The sequence below is a fragment of the Bombus vancouverensis genome, chromosome 4 (assembly GCF_051014615.1).
Source record: "Bombus vancouverensis nearcticus chromosome 4, iyBomVanc1_principal, whole genome shotgun sequence".
NCBI lineage: Eukaryota > Metazoa > Arthropoda > Insecta > Hymenoptera > Apidae > Bombus > Bombus vancouverensis.
In genome coordinates, this window is record NC_134914.1 from 12403006 (window position 1) to 12421472 (window position 18467).

Here is an 18467-nt window from a genome sequence, read left to right on the forward strand (position 1 = left end):
GCATTACAATTATCTATTCTTATCTTATCTCTTATTTACCTCATTGTGAGTCAGTAGTTATCTCATTATACAAATAATCACGCAACAAAATAAAAATGAATAACATCGTAAGTAATCACCAATATTTTTAAAAATATTTCACATGCACATATCCATCGATATTTACATAAATATAATCCTACTGCTTCTTTTTCCCCAGAAATCTTAATGCACACACATACATGCACAGAATTCTTGAACCTTCTGAAAGAACAATCCGATTCCCGAACATGAACAGTCCCTTTGCCTATGTTCCTGTTGTTCTTTCTACAATCTACAGTCATGCAATCCAACAACAAATACGAATACAAACTTTCCTACGTCCGTTGAACGAGGGATGCACTGAGGGTGCGCGTGGAGAGATCACTTGTGCGGAAGGGGCTAACGCCCAGCTGCCCGGCAGATCGCGGGTTCGTACGTTCGTGATAACATTCTCGACCGTCAGCAGACTCCTGATCCTATTGGTAATCGCCCTGGAGGAAACAGATAAGATCGATCAGAATGTTTCGGCGTTCTTCGACCACTTACCCCTCCTATATTACTCTTCGTATCGTTCAACTAGGATAATTTCAATTCGTACAAATTTTTTTTGTCTTTGTAGATCGTTTTGTGCGGTGAATTATTGATACGTATGATATCATGTCTGTGTGTCCCTTTAAATTTATGGATACTAGCAGCGAACGATACGAGCCGAGAGTGAGGACAATTTTTGAGTGTTGTACGAAAACGAAATGTGATTGTGTAATGGTACGGTCGAATAAGGAACGAGTGCATTTTGAATATTGGTGAGGAGAACTGGTTTCTTTGTATCCTCGATGTAAGTAGAGGGATGTTGTTCATTTGATAAACGGCTCTCTTGTTTCCATTGTTTCCATACATCAAAGATACCTATTGCTTCTGTTATATGCATTCAACGAGCAATTTAACAACAAGCTTCACAGCTCCATGAACGTCAATTTTTCTCAGTTTTGGAACCTCTCAAACATACGAAGCTTTATTGTTTTCTTGAATGCTTCTTTATAGACAGGATATGGAATGGAGATGAAAGTTATTCGTTTTAATGCCAGTGTCAAAAATACAATAAACCTTCAATGAAAGAACGCTGTCGAAATTTTGTCAGATTCGTTATAAACAGAAATTCATTGATTAAATTCAAAATACTTTCTCCTTAGATGTATTCCTCGAAGATGAAGTCCATGGTGATCAGCTTCTCCTTTCTATTTCACTTGACCTTAATCGACGGAGGTTCGACGACGACCGAGGTGTCGTGCGGTAACCGGTTGACGGCACCGAGAGGAGTGATCCAGACCCCAAATTTTCCCCGGTCTTTTCCGGTGCCCATTAAGTGTCGCTGGGTGATCGATGTTTCCGATATTCCAGCGACTAACAGCTCCATCGTCGTCTATTTGACGCAAGTGTACGTGTATAAGGGACTCAGTTTCACCGAGTACGCGTACTACGAATCGGAGAGTATGAATTTTGGCGCCAGTCTGATAAAAGAGATCACCGAGGGCAACGTGTTCGAATACAAATTGTTTAGAACGTTCAGGCCGTTTCTCGTCATCGAGTTCGAGCTCGATCGACTCGAGGGCAATCACGTACGAGTTTTAAACAATTTGCTGGACGTGTACGGGTTCAATGTCACGTATCAGATGACCGAAGACGTGCCAAATTCGGATTGCTGCTCCGTCCAGCATTGCTCCTACTCCGGGAATTGCCTCGTGTCTGGAGACTATACGTGAGTTTTTCAACTTCTCTTTTCTCTTTTTGGTCTTATCTCCTTGATGTATTGGGAAGATCTAAAAATTACTACTTTATTATATATCGCATGACGCATAATTCGTTTCACTATATAATCTGTAAATAATGTGTAGTATTGTAGTACTTTTTTTAAATGATATTTTATTATGATAAATTTCTTAATATTCTTTATGAATTTTTACGGTAAAACTGTCCACTAATCCTTATACAATGTGTTACGTCGGGCGACCGTCTACCTAGACCAGGCCATATACCGCGGGTCAGCCGAACACCGGATGTCCGCTCATCCTTACGACGTACCTTTAATAGCCTTAAATACCCGTCATAAATGCCAGTAATTTGCTCGCTAAGGTCCTTCAGACCGAACAAATATCTTTTTCTTAATCACTTTCTAAGGACTATTGTCTACCACGGCTTGACAAAGGAAAGTTTCAGACAAAACCTTTCTATCGCGGGCAGGTAAGATCCTTCCTAATCCACCAACCTCCGTTTATCCGATCAGAAGCAATGCATACTGCATACGCATACTTCCTGACCATACACTCAGCACACTAAAGAAATAAATCAATCAACTAAGTACACTTCTAACGTCTAAGTCTAAGTACGAACAATCACTTCCTCTATTAAGTATCCTCTAGTGCTACGTCCACTAACATACGAAGTTCGATTAAAAGAGCCTTGCTCTAACGTGCATATCTATCTTACCTTCGGGCGACAAGTTGTCATCTAGGAATTATATCTACTCAACAGTGCAACTTAAGTGTTGGAGATAAAACCTTATAATTCTGTGAATCACAGTCTTATACAAACTCAATCACCCCTATTATCTCAACGGAAATCAGGGGATCGATCAACTCGTGGTGTCGATTGTTATAATCGTAACGGGAATTTACGACTCCTGTTGACGTCTCTCCTCGCGATTGCGTCTCCCCGCGATTGGTCGAAAATACACAATGTATTTTTAATTCCTCGGTATTTGCTATTTATGTCTCCTATAAGATATTATATAAGAGCAAATAGTATACTTATGACAACTTATGAACATCTTCAGATACAAACACTGGGCAGTTTACTTTGGAAGAGCGAGTAGATCCATTGTATCTATCCCAATGGCCTTCTCGACAGCTATTAAAACGCGTATTATCTCGCCGCAAACAGGCCCCCCTCTGGAACCCAATTGAGTTGTTTTATCATCTACTAGAATCGTCCTGTTTGTTCTCATATATGTCGGAGATGAATGAACACCGGAGTCTTTGGAATTTTGGTTAATCCCGCAACATTGTAACCTAGAGTCTACTATAGCTGTAATTAAACAATTGTAGTTATTCAATCCGATTGTAATTGTTCGAGAGTTGTGATAATGAGCTTGGGCTCGAGGCGACAGCCAGTCGCCGAACGTAGCCGCGGTCACGGGATGAACGCCTTGTCTAACAAAGACATGAAATAATTCTATAGCTCTCCTTGAAAAGGAAATAGTTGTAACACTCGACAGTAAACATTCCAACGGTCTCTGTCCCGTAGCTCGCCACACGCAGACCCTATTCTTCGAGTAAGATGATTGCCAGATGTCGAACAGTCTTTGTCCCAACTACGGGAAAATAGGGGAGACCTATTTTTCAACGAGCGGCGTCTCCCACTAGCAACTTTCCCTCGAGGGCGGCTAGCATCTCTTTCTAACCACCGGTATGGAGATTAACCAATTAGCAGCAACGCCAATTTCCCTTACTTTCTGAACGAAGGCTTTTCTCGATGAATCCGATGATCTCGTGTCCTTAGACACACCCCAATATAGTTTTCCTCTGTGGCATCATCGGGACGGGAAAATCATTCCCGCTCGCGATCTCATCGATGAAAAAGAGTAACCCCTTACGACCAGTGAATATTACGCATCCGACTTAGATTTTGTGAGTACGTTCATCTATCATCCCGTCGACCGCGGATTCGTCATTGAACCTAGGATCATTGTCATTAGTTTCTCGAGTACCTAACTACCACGATTACTTGTCCGGTTCTATAATAATCGTATTTGCACTAGTCAATGTCTTCTCTATTGCATAACGACAACGTGTAACCCAAACGAAGATTCGTTTCACGCCCCTAACCCTAATTCTAACGTAAACCCGACATATAAGTTCGAACGAATGCTTTTGTACTGGGCGAATTATCTCTTCGTGAAACACGTGTTTAGAGCTTCGCAAGCGATCAGTCTATGGACAATTTTTGAAAAGTTCATTTCGTAGAACTTCTCGTGTTAGAAAAGAAAAGTAAACAAATGATCACGAATATCTTATCTTTCCGTTTCCATATTTTGGAACAGATTTCTTTTTTTAGTAAATTTAAAAATAGAAACAAGCATATCAAATAATGGAAGAGGACCTGGATTTTCGTTTATCGGACGAAATAATTTCGGAAAGTTCCAACGCGAAAGACAAACAGAGCAGTAAGGTGATTCCGGACGATATCATATCAGCTCATGAATCATTAATGAAACTCGTGTCCCCATTAATTTACCCTCTATTCCTGGATGCCTGTGTCCTCGATCTGTTACGTGTGCACAAATAACACGGTCCGCCGTTGTTTGCTCGCAGGAGCTTCTGGTGCGATTGTTTCGAGGGTTTCAGCGGGAAGAATTGTAACCAAGGACCCCTCTGCTTCGACGACAGGAAGAATCCTACTTGCCAAAACGAAGGCACTTGCAAGTACGAAGATTATTTATGCAAATTTATCTCTGCAAAGAAATCGGATAGTACAATCTAAAATACGAAACTTAAAGGAAGCGTGGATTAAAGAAATTTTAGCTAATAGCGAAAATGTTTACGCGACATTGATCAAAGCAATGTTAACGAGGCATAGCCATTTCACTGGTGACGTGAAATTGCGCTTTTCTCTTGAAGTATCAAACCAAGTAGAAGAAGATCAATCGCGTAGATAAATCAATAAGCTACCCGGCGTCGTTGACCCTTCTAAATTGGAAAAGCGAACTCTCCCGATTTGTTATAAAGGAAACTTCTTCCTCTTCTGTGAATAAGTGTCAAGGGACAAATGACGAAGTCGTTACGAACTGTTCCAGGCAAATTGGAGCAGAAGCAATGACCTGCGAATGCGCCAATGGCTACGTCGGCCGTAACTGTGAGATTCACCTTTTGGATACCGTGGATGGTGGTAGGGTTTGCCCTGATATTAGCTGTATCGTGTACAATGACTACGAAAATTGTTTGCGAACCATTGTATTTATTATATCGTTCACATACTAATTAATTAAATTCAAGTAGTAACGATACCTTCGTACGATTACAAAAATTTGTCGCTATGGAAATGAAATGCTTAGAATTTGATAAAAAAAAAAGCTTCATTTGCATTTAATACGCATTTGATATATGCATGATGTAGGTCGATGAGTCTACCAGTTAATTAATTGATATAAAGCTTAAGAGGTCTACCGTATTCGCTGTACACACCCGCGGATAACATTCCCATGACTCATGTTTCGCGCAGAGACCGCGCCGCGTGAGTCATATGTGAGCACAAGTACACACGAGGCCAATGCTTGTTCGCAGAATGCGGGCTCGAGAATTGCATAATACAATGCCCTTACGACAAAGAGGAGCAGCAACCGTGCGTTTGTAGAAATGGCACGAAAATCTACAACAGTAAGTTCGTTTCATTCTTCGCCACCTGCGCGCATTCTCCTGAGACTGATCGCTCTTGGGAAATGAAATAATCCGTGGAAACGCTTGCAGATCGATCGAGATACGAGTGCAGAATCAAATTGTCGAACGTGACATCCCTGAGGTCTGGGCTGATTACGCAACACGGCAGTGTGGAGTCCTACGTCGGCAAACAGGTGAGTGAAGAATAGAGTCTGGGAAAGTAGTATAGAGTTACTATGGAATTTATCGAGTTTACTCGAATCAGAGATATCCATTCGTGCGTCAGAAAAAATCTTTCTCTTCTTCGTAAGTTTCGTCCGATCGGCTTTCTCAATAATCAACGCCGTAACCCTGTTTCTTCTCTTTCGCCTCCGCTTCTCCCTTTCCAGGAAATAAGGATCGACTTTCCTTCTATCTCTGCTTCAAGAAGCAGGCAAAGTAAACGAAACGTTGTATCATACCGTATCAGATAAATAATCGTACAACAAATAGCGATGATTGAACATTACTCTGTACGTAAAACGAACGTAAATATTACTGTATACATAAGATGAAGCACATGTGCAAGTCACGCAGCAGGCAATGCTCGCTATGATCACGTTTATCACGTCGTTTCATAATCTTCTTAGCACCTTGCATAAATCAGACCCATGGCGTTATTGTCACCGCACGACAAATGAATATATGTACGTTTCACGTGTAACTGTAACAACATGATTATATATATATAAACGTGACTGCAACAGTAATAGCGAATCAAAGATAGGTACACCGAGTTTCGACGTATTATATAATCGTTTACTCGTTATCCGCAGAACTCCCAAACGTTGCAACTGTCGTAACCGTAATTCTCTTTCTGTACATTCTCTGGCAACCGGTAATGTCTCAGAACTTTCAGACGTTTCTTCAAATCCTCCGTCAGACCGTGTCTTCCTGGATCTCCCAGATAAATCCTCGTCCCATTATCGCGCGCTTTTTCGAGCCACGGAATTAAAGCAGCAGCAATTTCTGCGTCGTACAGCATATCTCCAATGAAAATAACGTCAATTGTCCTTTCGGGCAATTCATATAACAGGTTTTGATGAGATACTTTGACATTCACGCGGTTCAGAATAGCGTTCATGGAAATAGCTGTGCAGGCAACTGAAATCACGCAAACAAATATCGAGATGATAAAATGTTTACATAAATGGGAAATAATAACATGTTTATAATGGGGAATCTTGCGAGCAGTATCTTTTATACTCGTTTAACGAGAACATATCGAGATTACGTAAAATTCCAGGCATTTGCTAATCTTCGAACAAGCGATATTACGTAAAGGTAGCAACGCTTTAATCAACGACTGTTCCATCGGTGCTTCTAAACGGAGCAGTCGCCAATTTAACAACGATAATCCATTTCGATGAAATCGCTCGAACGAAACATGTCGATCAAACAATTACTATAAGTACGCTAATAGATACGAAAGCATTACGTGTCTGCAAATCTCGGATAAGATAAAAGAAATCAGCGAGCCGATATCAAGACGTGTGTAGAGTAGTTAAAGAAGATTGATCGGTTAACGTAACATTAATCTACCGTTGTCAAGTGCGACCTCTAAGGTCGAGAGCAGCCGAGGATATCGCGACTATAGATTCGCCTAAACAATCGGATTACAAGTTCACGACTCGATGCAAGTACGTCGAAAGTTTCGAATGTTCTATAGGCCATTCCATTCTCTTCATTCTCTTCATTCTCACAATTCTTCTGCTTCCGTCTGTAGAAGTACGATATCACGCAGCTTGTTAGCATAATTTTCCAGGCGCATGAGATGTTAATGGAAATATCGCGTTAATAGCTACATATTACAATGTGATATTGGTGAGTCAGCAACATTCGATTGGCGCACGAGGGGGCGATTAAAATGCAACGGACGTAGAACCCAGAAATGGAAGACCTTTCACTGACGTACGAGCAGAACCAGACCCTTCGCGCTCGTACCTCCGTGATATGGGGAATACCGTATGGTGTGATCCACATGTTCGATTTTCCTCGTAACCATTCAGAACACGGTTCCCGATTTCCGATACCGCTACGAAAAGAGAAATATAGTCATCTAATATTCAATAAAACCTTGTTCAAGTTCGAATACTTTGAACGATCGAATACTAAAGTTACCGATGGAAATTTCATTCATACGAAATAAACTGAATTCCCAGTATCGCCTAACGCAACGTAAATACCGGTAGTTACTTTAGTATCGATTCGTGTTCTCCAAGCACGACACGTGAGAAACACGCTGATGCAATTAAGGGAAAACGTGATCACAGGTGGGAATATTATCGTGACATCGATTCTTCGAAGTTTCTTTAATTTATTCGATACACCGTTAAGGTTACCTAGTTCTTTCTTGGAAATAAAAAAATCATTGACCCTATTTTAAACTCAAATATTTCCCATATGAAGATTAAAATTGTACATGTGCGTGGCCTTGGGCCGACCTTGATATTTACATTTATCCAGGGAGTTCTACATCCTCTTGATACCACTGCTATCTATACTTTGCATATTTTTTATACGGTATTCTACAACTTGTACTTTTGCTTATTACGTCTTTGCATCCACCGCAGCATTCAACCGTTTCCTTCTCCAAGTTATTCCCCAGTGAGAAAGACTCTGTATTCCTGGCACAAATTATTTATAGCGGCTATATTAGTAGCACGAGTGCGTACAACTTTGCATCGACCGTTTAGAAATCTGGCATCCGAATCCAGACGTTGCTACGTTGCTTTCTGGCTACCTGAGCAGGTACACGAGTGACGTCGATTCTACCAGCGTCTTTTCGTTTTTTCTGTTTCTACAGGGTATTTCCATCGACTCGCTCGACTCGTTCTGTCGAGCGCAATGCACTCGGTTCTTCCCCATGTAGATAGTACACTTCCTTTGCTCGTGTAAATATTTCAAACTGCTTCAACGTTTCCCAATGATAATGATAATAATTCCCCGGTAAGCGGAATGTCTGTGAACAGTACCGTCTAACTACGATTGTATTTTAATGCTGCTGATCGCGAACGAGGAAATATATGAAACGTAAAACGAGCCGCGCATTCCTTCTCACGAGACATACATAACATACATACATACATACAGACATACATAACAACGCGATTTTAAGTAACGATGCACTTCCAGGCGACTAAGAAATTTACGTTATCGCTTCTTAATCGTTATTTTCCAATTCGCAACTTCCTCTCTAGCAAATTCATTGACGTTTGATGGAAAATACAGAATATTAATGATATACATTGTTCATACGCATTGAATCGTATGCGCGACTATCATATGTGAAATTATACGAACCTCTATCGATATCGTTGGCAACAACCCTGTCGGCGCCAACGAGCTTCGCAGCAATAGCGGTGGCACCACATCCAGCTCCAAGATCCAAAATTTCCTTCGAGCATTCAAAAAGCGTTCTTCCTTCGTCCAGTACAAATCTAGCGAGAGCCTGTCCACCTGGCCAATAAATCGACCAAAAAGGTTCCAAGAAAACGCTTCTCTTTATCCCTTTCGACTCTGAAATTCTTTCGTATTGCGCGTGGTATAAATTACAGTTGGGAGTTAAAAGAAATAGTTGGATCTCTGGCGTCATATGGCTCCTAACGATCTCAGTATGCTCAAAAATGGCACGCGCTACTTCTGAATCACATTCAACGATTCCATCACAGAATTTCTCGATGTCGATGCCCGTCGAATTGTTGGAAATCGTTCTTTTAAAAGATTTGTAAAAAGATGCTATTTTCTCGATCGTCCAGCAGTCTAAACAGACAAACGATTTTTTTTTTCATTGGACAACGTTAGTCGACGAGGTTTTAGTAATATCTCGTACTTCTTTTGTTTACTCTCTTAATATAAAAATGCTTCAGAGAATCTTAGGAAACGATAAAACATTACATTTCCAGAACGATAACGAAAATTACGATCTTATCGCTCGTAACGAGAAATACTCATTCTTTCTTTCTCTTTTTTTCTTTTTCTTTTCTTCGGAAGCGATAAGATCGCGTCGATTAAAAAACTCGACGCCAGGTTGAAACTTTAGTTGCGAAAATTGTGCTGTTGATTACACCACATTTTGAAAACAAAAGACTTCGATCAGCGAAATTCCTAAATTCCTCTGTCGTAACAATTTCCACTTCCTTCGATCCGAATTTAATATTCAACTCTGAATTGAAATATATAAAATAAGAAGAAATTGGAAGCTTGGGAAGTTCGGTGATTGATGAGCCCGCGAGGTCACCGTTTCATTCATTATTTCAAAAGTAAGCGGAACCAAAGCACGTACTATCTTGGAACGTACCAAATCGAGCGTTTGTCCTCTTTTTCCATGCCTGCATAACACGTGACATTTTAACAAAATCCTAATCGGTCTTATGCATGATCCACGCAGTGAACGTTCTCAATGTTTATACGAGCAGTCCGCGATCAGTTAATTCTTAGTAGATATATCCGAGCTGCGTATATACCAAGAATCGACCTCTTTTCGAAGCTACAGTCTGCGATTTCTTGCCCAAGAGGTTCGGAATTCCCGGCGAATCGATTGCGCATGCGCGTTCCCGAGGTAGCTGACCGATCGTTTCTTCAATCCATATTCTGCAAGAATAAAAAAGAGAAATCGCTCAATTAATAAAAAGGTTTAAAAGTTTGCCAAATTCAAGATAGGTAAAACCTTTCCAATTTCGAAAATAGCAAATTCATCTGTCACTGATCATTATGAAACGGTTATAACCAGTTGATTACATAACGCATCAATTTTTCAGTTGGTTGAAGTTAGAATTGTTACGTAGGTTAGATCTAATTTTAGCGCGCTCGTGTTTTTTTTTACGGAATACAACGGTATGAAAAGCGATTGGAGATAAATGAGAACGATATAATAGGTATATGAATGGGACAAAGAAAGCGAAAGGAGCAATGTACGGGAGTGAGAGACAGATAGAATAGGGGACAGACCAAAACAGATGCGAGGTATCGACTTTTTGAAATTCCCCTCGGCAATCCGTGATGTTCAGGTAGATTTCCACCTGGATTATCAGCAAATCTGTCGAATTGCAAGGCTGATGAAACCAGAGATACAAGATTCAACCCGTTTGCATCATGCACGATGATAGAAGCACGTGCTATTGACCCGAGACGTCCTGTCGAGGAAAATGGATGCGAAACTTGTTAAACAAATTTTTCATGGTATCTATCATATCCAGTGGCCGTGTACGATAACAAAAATGTTTGCTTTTATGTCGCTTCGAATATGAAGAGTCGTCACTGGAAAGTTAATACATACGTACTTGACGAGGTTACGCCACTATGCATACGGAAAAAACGCTATCTCATTCACCAGTTAAGATCTCCATTCCAGAGTTAAAATTTCTTGCTGTTCCATCCTTGTCTCGATCGTATGCGATACAGGCAAACGATATTTCTCGTGAACAGAGATCGTAAACGAAGTCCCTGACCCGGACATTATTTTAATATAACGCCTAAACTTTGCATTTGCAACTAAAATCATTATTTATCATAACTACTTTCGTAGCTATTTTCGTATGGATCGTACACAATTTCCTCTTTCACCAATTACAAGCATTATTACGTTACAGTGTTTGCGATTTAATTTTATGTATATGGCAACACGATGCATTCTGCTAGTTCAAATCTATAAGTACGTTGCGAAATTTGTCAGGAATATATAACAATTTTAGAAAAATTGACAACGAAAATTTTTCCTTAAATTTCCAATTGTAAATAAATTATTGCCAATTAATACTAATTGATATGAGAATGTTCCACGTGCGTATTCTCACAGCGAGAAGGTTTTAACTTATAAATAAAATTATCATTGAGCTTTCGTTAGCTTTGCCCTTCGAGTTATTTCATTTCCTGGTAAAAGCTGTCGCAGCCAATTCTTGGATAAAAAGCTCCGTTCTGTGTACACAGACTCGACACGGCTTATCTGGAATACCCGTTGATATATAGCACAGGTGGCGGTGGGGGTAAGATCGTTATAAAAGCGGCGCGTATCGGCTATCGAGGTTATTCGTGTTGAAACCTCGGTCGAGTTATAGTGTCGGTACATATAATTTTCACGGAAGCGATCGTGAAAGTCTTTCACTGTTGCATAAGATTGTATGGGGAAGACGACTCGTGCGTGCCGACGTACAGGTTCCCAGAATCGATCAGTGAATCAGTGGATCATCAACGAAAGTGTACGCTACCTCTTATAAACTGGCTATCAAAAACGAGAAAATTCCAACGTTCAGTGAAGTGTGCAAACGAGTCACGCCAGGAAACGGCAAACCGAAAAGCAATCAGAAACAGATACTAAGAGATATGACGCGTTGCCAAAACTTACGCTGTACGAAACAATCCTACGCATCATCTACGATGACTGACAGGTATAAATTTTCATCTTTCACACTCGTTGCGTTTTTAGATGACGCGTGATGTTAGTCGATCTCGCGATTAATTCAACCACGTTACGATGGAATGTGTTGCAACTTTATCGAGAAACGTTTGCGAAACTATTGATTACGATTCTTGCACGTTATGCCCAATTGTTACATTTCTTAATGATGAAAGGTCATATTCAGAAGTAGACATTAAAGTAACGTATTTCAGAAATTAACGTTTGATCTGTTGTTGCAAGCTTCCCTCGGTATCGTCGAATTTTCGTTGATTAAAAAGTTGACAAAATAATATGAGTCTCGGTGCACTAACCTCAATTGATTTTCAGTGGCAGTTTATCATGGATCGAACAGAAAGAAATGCCAAGATGTCCTAGAAGTACAATAACTTGCGGTATGCTACCGACGTTAAGAGCCTTGGCATCCAAGGAATGCGAGAACAGCCAGGGTACTATCTGCCTCGTGCCGTTCGACGCTAACATGGATTCCGCCAGTCATCTACAGATAATACTATTGGAAGCATATTGCCGCGAGACGGGGATCAAGGTGTTGAGAGTATCCAGAGAGAGAATACGGGATCATCTATGCCCTGGAAGCGGCGATTTATCCTGCGTTCTCATCTCCAACGACGATCCATATTTCTTAGATACTCCGGAGTGAATTTAAAACATGTTAATCTATCAAGAACGAATTCTTTTTCGACTGGATGCAGTCACACAATCGTATGAAGCTCTGAACCTTCAAGAAGAGTCGTTGGATGTTAGGAAGATGACACACAGAGATAGCAACTTCAGCGCTGGCACTTTGAAACACAGATGGAGCTTATTAAACAACTTTTTGCGTTCGTATGTCATGATTTGCAAAAACCAACGCTTGAAGCCGAATAGAGCGGCATTGATAGCAGACAAGATTAGCGTTCTAGAGATAAGATGGAAATTATTGTATTTCTGCGTACATCTCGATCACAATGAACGGTTCTAATCGCGATATTCGCTCGAAAAGATAAGCGATACGAAACTAAGTATCGCGCGGATTGTGCGGATATACAATATGTATATGTATGTACATGTTCGTACATGTGTATATAGGAACAGCCTTATTGCTATACAATTATTGAACATAGCAAGAAGACGAAGAATATAATTATTTTGTAATCGTTGGATTTTGGAAGAATATGTTGTTACTTTACTCAATGATTATTTTGCGATAATACATAAAGATGTTATGAAAAAAAGCATTTGTTTTTATTTATTCCTGTAATTTCTTGTACGATATCCCCTTGGTCGAAATGATCGACCGACGTTTTTTAATACGTTGCAATTTCTTCGCAGCTTGCAAAGTATTTAAGGAATTCTAATATCTCGTCCATGGAGGATTTACAAATCCTGAGCGTGACGTGAGTAGGTACATTAAGCAATAAAAAGTTCAGTTACATTTTTATCGAGACCGTAAATGAAAAGAAAGACATACTATACAAAAATATGAAGGATATATTTTACTATAAATTATTCTTAGATAGTAATGCAACAATATTTAGATGTAATAAAAAATTATGTAAAAAGATAAAAACAGTCAAAATAGCTTCTCATGGTTTGCGCGTTCATTATGTAGACCCACATCGGAAATCACTTTCCATTTTTTTGGAAACTCTGAGGATGGAGATAAAATTCGAGAGTCCCTGAACAAATTGGTCCAACGTCGACGGCTCAGCGAGATATCCCTCGAATCGACTCACTTTACCTTTCAACAAAAGCCTGCGCTTAAATTGCAGGTACGTATCATTGATCTTGTTAGAGTACGCCATAGATTTCAATTATCTCGATCAACGTCTTTTTTAGAGTCTCAGGCTGAATCAGGGAAATGAACACGAAATTCACCCGGGAGATCAATTCGTTCTGTCTTGCGCTGCTCAAGGCAGTTATAACATAAACTTCACATGGTACAAGGACAATATGCTGGTGAACATGAATAAAGCCACCAGGTGAAAAAATAAGAGTTATTATCAAAGTTTGTATCATCCATGACATAAACCTTTTAAAGTCACTTCTTGCTGTAAACAAAAAGCATGTAATCGATAGGTAATCAGAAGCTAGATCATAAGGTAACTAGATAAAGCGATGGGAATATACTCTACAGTGACCTTGAACGATCATTTAATTTTTTATCAGACTATAGCCAGCGTCTAGACAAGCTGATAGACAGAGTAGCTTTCAATGTTTAGGGAAATCTGGTATAGACATCTTCCCAACGATGGTTCTGATTTACACACATCCATATTAACCATCGAAAAAGCGACTTTACTCGATGCGGGTCAATACACTTGTCAAATAGTCGATTGGGGCGTGCAGCAATGTAAGAGTATTTACGTAGATGTGAAAGATGAACCAGATGTAAAAGTGATGCCAATGAGTGCTACTATAGACAAGGTAGTAATCTTGAAACTTCCTATGAACTTAAATTGAAATGATGTTTGATTAAATTGATTGATATTTCTCTAAACCGGTCTTTTCTGCAGGGAACCAATATACAATTAACGTGTATGACACCCAACGTGCCCAATATTGGAATAGGATTTGGCTGGACGAAAAACAAAGCTCTGTTGAAGCTAGAACTTGGTAGCGAGGTCTGGGAAGATTTATTTCCTACTGGAAGTATATTAAAAATTACAAACGCGCAGGTATTCGCTAGATAAAGAATACATCCTTAAAATTGGTTATCAAAGCTTTAAGTTTCTTGCATGTTTATCGTGTTGTATTTTCAGAAATCTGCGATATATACATGTAACGTGGCAGACAAGTCCATGTCCGTTCGCGTGGAAGTTGTGAATCGAACATTAATACCAATTTGCTTGAGGGGGAAATCCTGGGGATTAATCTGGCCAGATACTGCTCCTGGATCTGAAGCATTGTTAGAATGTCCTCAACATTTTGTAGGCAAGAAAGTCTCCAGACTGTGCTCGATGAAAGATGCCACCACTCCTGAATGGCAAACTCCAGATTTTTCCCTTTGTTTGTTCGAACCATTAGTTTCACGTTATAACAAGTTTAAAAGCTTAACACTAGGATATCAAAACACGTCTGGTTCTGGAACAATCTTTATCTTCTGGAAAATTCTACAATCGCGTAGCTTGCCTCTCTATCCTGGCGAAGGTGATCGTATCCTGAGTATCTTGGCGGAAATAGAGCGTTATCAGCATATTGTTAATCCATACGATTTACATGTCTCTATAGAGGCTTTGATACAGATAATTAGTCGAATACTAGATGACAAAAATTCAATCTTAAGCCAACAGGTATAGAAATTTAATCAAATTGACGAATAAGAGAAATACATAATGCTTATAATTTACAGAAAGTTCTATTGCTTCTTCAAATAACTCAACGAAGCCTGATGCATTGGTCTAAGGTGGCTACTCATCCTTACAAGCACTTATCTCTTTCTTCATTAGTGGTAGACATTCAAGAATTACAACAACATAATGGAGATAGTATTACCCATTCTCTTCAAATCCCTATAGATGAATCCATGTAATTAATATTTGTTAAATAACATTCTTTTTATGTAATTATATCACTTATTTCGCTTATCATTTAATAGGTACCCAAATTGGTACGATGACAAAACGACAGTACGATTATGGAAAAAACGACAACGTGGTGTAAAGTCTAATAACACTCTACATGGAATAGTAATTGTTTATAAGAATATGTCTCATTTTCTTCCAGCCACGTATGTCAAGGAACTGGAGTAAGCAATAGCAATCCTACATTTAACGTTTTAACGTTTCAACTGTTTAATTTACATGCTTTTTATTCGCAGCGATGGCACAGATCTGGAGTTTCGTATTAATTCTCGAGTCGTCACAGTGGCAATACCTGCCTTCAATTTGGATAAACATAATAAGATTTGGGTAGACCTACAGCTAAAACACATAGAAAATCAGTCGAGTTCATGGAATGTGTCTTGCGGCCTTATGGATGTTATAGGTTCTTGGGATCTCAATAGCTGTATCGCAAATATTTCACCAGGTGATGCCACAACGCATTGTCTCTGCCCTAGTAGCGGAACTTTCGCAGTTTTTTTAACGGCACGTGCTGTAAGGGTAAGTTCAGATAAGTTATAAATATTTTATTTCGAATTGCGAAATAACTCAAAAAAAAATAATTCAATGCAGGTAGTACTTGCAAAAAAGGAACAAACCACACTTATCGTGATATTTGGATGTGGTAGCTGTTTGGCACAGTGTCTTATATCTTCTTTGATCCTCGGAACCTTTTGGTGGAAAAATCGTAATTGGTTGAACTTTTTAAAGCTTCAGTGTTGCGGTGCTTTGGTTGGAGCAATGGCTGTTTTCATTTATGCCGTGTATAATCACTTACCAGAGGTAATTCAAGTATGTATACGTTGACTTCAGAAACTTTTTGTGATAATAATTATTTTATTTTAGAGTTCCTACGCGATCGTAGCGATAACTTTAGAAGCTTTCCTCTTGATTGGTATGTCAGCGCCTATATCGGAAGCTCTCATCATTTATGCTGGTCTAACTCAAGTTCGATCCAGTCAACATTTTCAACCTACTGTCATAGCAGTGATTACTGGTTCGGAAAATTATATTAAAAATCAATTAAAATTTAATATAGATTTTTATCATTTTTTTCATTTTTGTTTAATGTAGGTGTCCCTATCTTGGCTGTGTTAAGTACTGAACTTACACACAAAAGCACTGGTTGGAGACACGAGTCATGGTGGTTAATTTTTGGCAGCGGCGTTTATAATATTTTTGTTACTTGCGCAACGATGATGTTTCTTATATTTGTGCTATTGTATTTGGGAATCTTGCACAAGGCTCATGCTCTTGTCGAGGAGAATGTTATGAAAAAGGAAGCAATAGAGGCCAGGTATAATCGGTTAAATCATGCGATTAAAAATCATACGAATTAAAAGATAATTATATGATGAAAAATTGAAACCTTTTTTTCTTCAGACTACGAATGCTTCATCGAGCTGCCATAGTTATTTGCGGTGTCATTGCAATGGAAGCCTCCTCCATCTTTTATATAAATTCTACCTCTATCATCTTTCATTACATATTCGCTTCTCTTTCCTCTGTTTTGGTAAGTCTGACTAGTAATTTGAAACAATTAAAAATTTAATATCTAACGATGACACGCATAAATGTAGGGCTTTGTTATAATGATAATCTACATCGTGATTGGCGAATTAACTATCGTCGATGTAATCTTAAGAAAACTAAAGTGGAAACATGATGCAGAAGAGGATATAACATCCGAGCCAATCAAAGGTAATTTATGAAAATTATATCAACGGATAATAATAAGCATAAAAATAAATCAATTGAATTTATCTTCTAATCAGTGTGTTCAAAGAGCGGCGCCGAGGTGGAGAACGATACTGCTCCACCGTCGTCATCCTTAAGTATCGGTGAACCGTATTTAGAAGCTCGCGGGATTGCAGCGGGTAGTATAGACATGCGCGAGTTCATAAACGAGTCCTCATCTTCATATTCGAAACCTTCCGTCCCTGTCACCAGCAGATTCCTGCCAGAGATCCGCATCGATCACTCGGACGATATAAACCTGGAAAATTATAGCACTAGTCCACGAAAGTATCAAGAAGCTGTCGTGTTCGATACCGTGTTTTCCCCACGATCATTGCACTGCATGAACGAGGCGTCATATGGCGCCAGCGAGTGCTGCAGTTTCCGGGAATTTGGTAAATATAGGGAGTCTCAAGGACAAATCTTCATCGCACACAATCCCTCGCCAGAGAGCTCAGCCAAGGTTCTGTGTAGCGCTGACGTCGAATCGCGCTTAAGCGGAATGCCAGATGTAACCTTGGCCGTGAAGAACGACGTCGAATTATTGTCAGCAACGGAACTAAAGAGCAGAGACCATGTGAATGTCATTCCTGACATTGCTAATACTACGGAACGTAAACAACCTGATGGGGAAGAAAAGGCACCTGAAATCGTGATCACAAACTGCGAGGCTACAACGAGTGGTATGCTGGATCGTATTGCACATGATCTTGACTATCTGCTGAATCGTACCCATTCCGCGGATGGAACATAAATCTGACTATAATTTGAAAGAAATCGGTTCACCGCTCAAGATTGTTAGGAAGCATACCCTCACCATAATGTTTAATGGATAGCTATATCATTTATGGTGTTTAATAATGTGCTTAGATGAGGTAAATAGGAATTATTTTAAGAAAATTGGCTCAAGAACACGTTGTAGTTCGGTACTGTTCAGAGTAAATTTGGTAATGATTTCATTTTTATTATTATAGTATAAAATTGTTGAATATATAATAATTTATTATATATGAGAAATATTTATTGGATATCTAAGACAACATAGAGAAAGAGACAGATTTTATGACTGAACAGCACCATTGTAACTAAATGCAAAAGTTAATCTTCTTTCAATTCATTGTTTGATTACGAAATTCACATAAGTATAGAATTGGAAAAATTTGAGCTGTAACATGCAATTTTATCAAACATGCAAATTTAAGTGAATAAAAATAAACAACGGTACTTTTTAAAAAAAGTTATTAT

General features: G+C 39.2%; 3 protein-coding genes and 1 long non-coding RNA gene across 4 annotated transcripts; 2 read left to right on the forward strand and 2 right to left on the reverse strand.

Moving 5' to 3' along the window:
* The first annotated feature begins 507 nt into the window (after positions 1-507).
* Positions 508-18459, forward strand: LOC117156543 (uncharacterized). Its single transcript, XM_033333654.2, has 21 exons — positions 508-856; positions 1212-1777; positions 4389-4499; positions 4871-4962; positions 5358-5450; positions 5541-5644; positions 13216-13280; positions 13496-13655; positions 13723-13865; positions 14106-14310; positions 14400-14561; positions 14646-15176; positions 15236-15411; positions 15482-15631; positions 15704-15986; positions 16059-16268; positions 16332-16482; positions 16560-16782; positions 16869-16998; positions 17066-17186; positions 17261-18459. Exons 2-21 carry the CDS (start codon positions 1212-1214, stop codon positions 17974-17976), a joined length of 4392 nt encoding a protein of 1463 aa, XP_033189545.2. The 5' UTR covers positions 508-856; the 3' UTR covers positions 17977-18459.
* LOC143302612 (uncharacterized) lies at positions 1076-1327 on the reverse strand. The gene is made up of 2 exons (XR_013058241.1): positions 1201-1327; positions 1076-1125 (listed from the first exon to the last, which is right to left on the reverse strand). It is a non-coding gene; the product is annotated as an uncharacterized LOC143302612 (long non-coding RNA).
* On the reverse strand, positions 5641-9922 carry LOC117156550 (electron transfer flavoprotein beta subunit lysine methyltransferase-like). Its single transcript, XM_033333670.2, has 3 exons — positions 9790-9922; positions 8793-9251; positions 5641-6593 (listed from the first exon to the last, which is right to left on the reverse strand). The coding sequence occupies exons 1-3, from the start codon at positions 9836-9838 to the stop codon at positions 6256-6258; spliced, it is 846 nt and encodes a 281-aa protein (XP_033189561.1). The 5' UTR covers positions 9839-9922; the 3' UTR covers positions 5641-6255.
* On the forward strand, positions 11519-12544 carry LOC117156551 (uncharacterized). Its single transcript, XM_033333672.2, has 2 exons — positions 11519-11875; positions 12214-12544. Exons 1-2 carry the CDS (start codon positions 11811-11813, stop codon positions 12542-12544), a joined length of 396 nt encoding a protein of 131 aa, XP_033189563.1. The 5' UTR covers positions 11519-11810.
* Positions 18460-18467: the final 8 nt, after the last annotated feature.